The sequence below is a fragment of the Mandrillus leucophaeus genome, unplaced genomic scaffold (genome assembly GCF_000951045.1).
Source record: "Mandrillus leucophaeus isolate KB7577 unplaced genomic scaffold, Mleu.le_1.0 Scaffold323, whole genome shotgun sequence".
Taxonomy (NCBI): Eukaryota; Metazoa; Chordata; class Mammalia; order Primates; family Cercopithecidae; genus Mandrillus; species Mandrillus leucophaeus.
This window is the reverse complement of record NW_012103399.1, coordinates 144,924-146,162: the sequence shown is the minus strand read 5'-3', so window position 1 is coordinate 146,162 and position 1,239 is coordinate 144,924. Positions and strand designations below refer to the sequence as shown.

General features: G+C 33.7%; 1 protein-coding gene across 1 annotated transcript in view; it reads right to left on the bottom strand.

The window, feature by feature from the left end:
- Positions 1-1,239, bottom strand: part of GSPT1 (G1 to S phase transition 1) — a 51,580-nt gene that overhangs the window by 23,821 nt on the left and 26,520 nt on the right. Inside the window, exon 6 of the mRNA XM_011988099.1 lies at positions 966-1,043. Coding sequence (XP_011843489.1) covers positions 966-1,043 — 78 coding nt within the window. The remainder of the gene's footprint in view (positions 1-965; positions 1,044-1,239) is intronic.

The window sequence follows — 1,239 nt, the reverse complement described above, 5'->3', positions numbered from 1 at the left end:
GGACTACAGGCGCCTGCCACCTCGCCCAGCTAATTTTTTGGATTTTTAGCAGAGAAGGGGTTTCACCGTGTTAGCCACGATGGTCTCGATCTCCTGACCTCGTGATCCGTCTGCCTCGGTCTCCCAAAGTGCTGGGATTACAGGCGTAAACCACTGTGCCAGGCCTAAAACTTTTTAATAAAATAAAAAATAACTGTCCTCAGATATTTTTGAAAAGTGAAAGCCACTAACGCACCATGTGGGAGCAATGGCTACTTGCTAAAAATTGCTTCAATATTACACTGCCAAGTAAAAATTTATATAAATTCAAACCATCCATAACAGTAAGCATTAATTTAGCTTACCTCATCATCTGTACTTCATAGCATGTCCTCAATTTTTTATAACACTGACTAGCATTTTTCCCGCTTATTATAGAGGAATATAATTTTATTTTTTCTTAAATGACCACCAATATCCCATTGAGATAAGGCTTGCTAACTTTTTAAAAATAAAAGTAGTAAGGTTAGAAAACAGAAAAAAGTTGACTGTCTCACCATTCAAAGGCAACCACTGTCAATAATTCCATTCCATTTTATTTCCAGCATTTATTTACATAATGGTCATATCTTAAGCACAAGGATGTTTCCTGCTTCCCCCCAACTGCCATCACAATGCAAGTTCTATTCATGGTTACTATAAATTACGTAAGTTTTCAGTGGTTGCAGAATGACCCAATTAAATGGATGGTTTATAATATTTTCAACAAGTCTATCACCAAATGTATGGATTGTTTCCAAATTTCTCTGTGTTAGTTATTAAGTCATTAGGAAGTCATCTTCTGTGTATTATGAGGAGAGGGGAAATTTCCTTTGTTGTGATACCATTTTAGACTTCAACAATTTATGTTTTAACAGGCTCCAAAAGCACTAAGTGGGCATCGTTTCCTTAAAAGTAATTTATAATGTCATTAAAGTTTACTATACCAGGTTTCTCTGTTTTTCTCTTTAGCTTCTCTTTCATACTTTTCAAGTGTCCTTTTGTCAACCATTCCAGTCAAATACCTGAAAACATTTAAAGAAAAAAAAAGTAAACAATTATTCACGAATTACTCAGTGGAATTAGGAAAATGTGAAAATCGTCGAGGGGAATTTCAACTCCAGAAAATAGTTATTTTATGTGTGTGTGTGTGTGTCCATCTCAAAATATATGTATTAAAAATATATATTTAAAAAAATATATATATATATATTTTTTTTT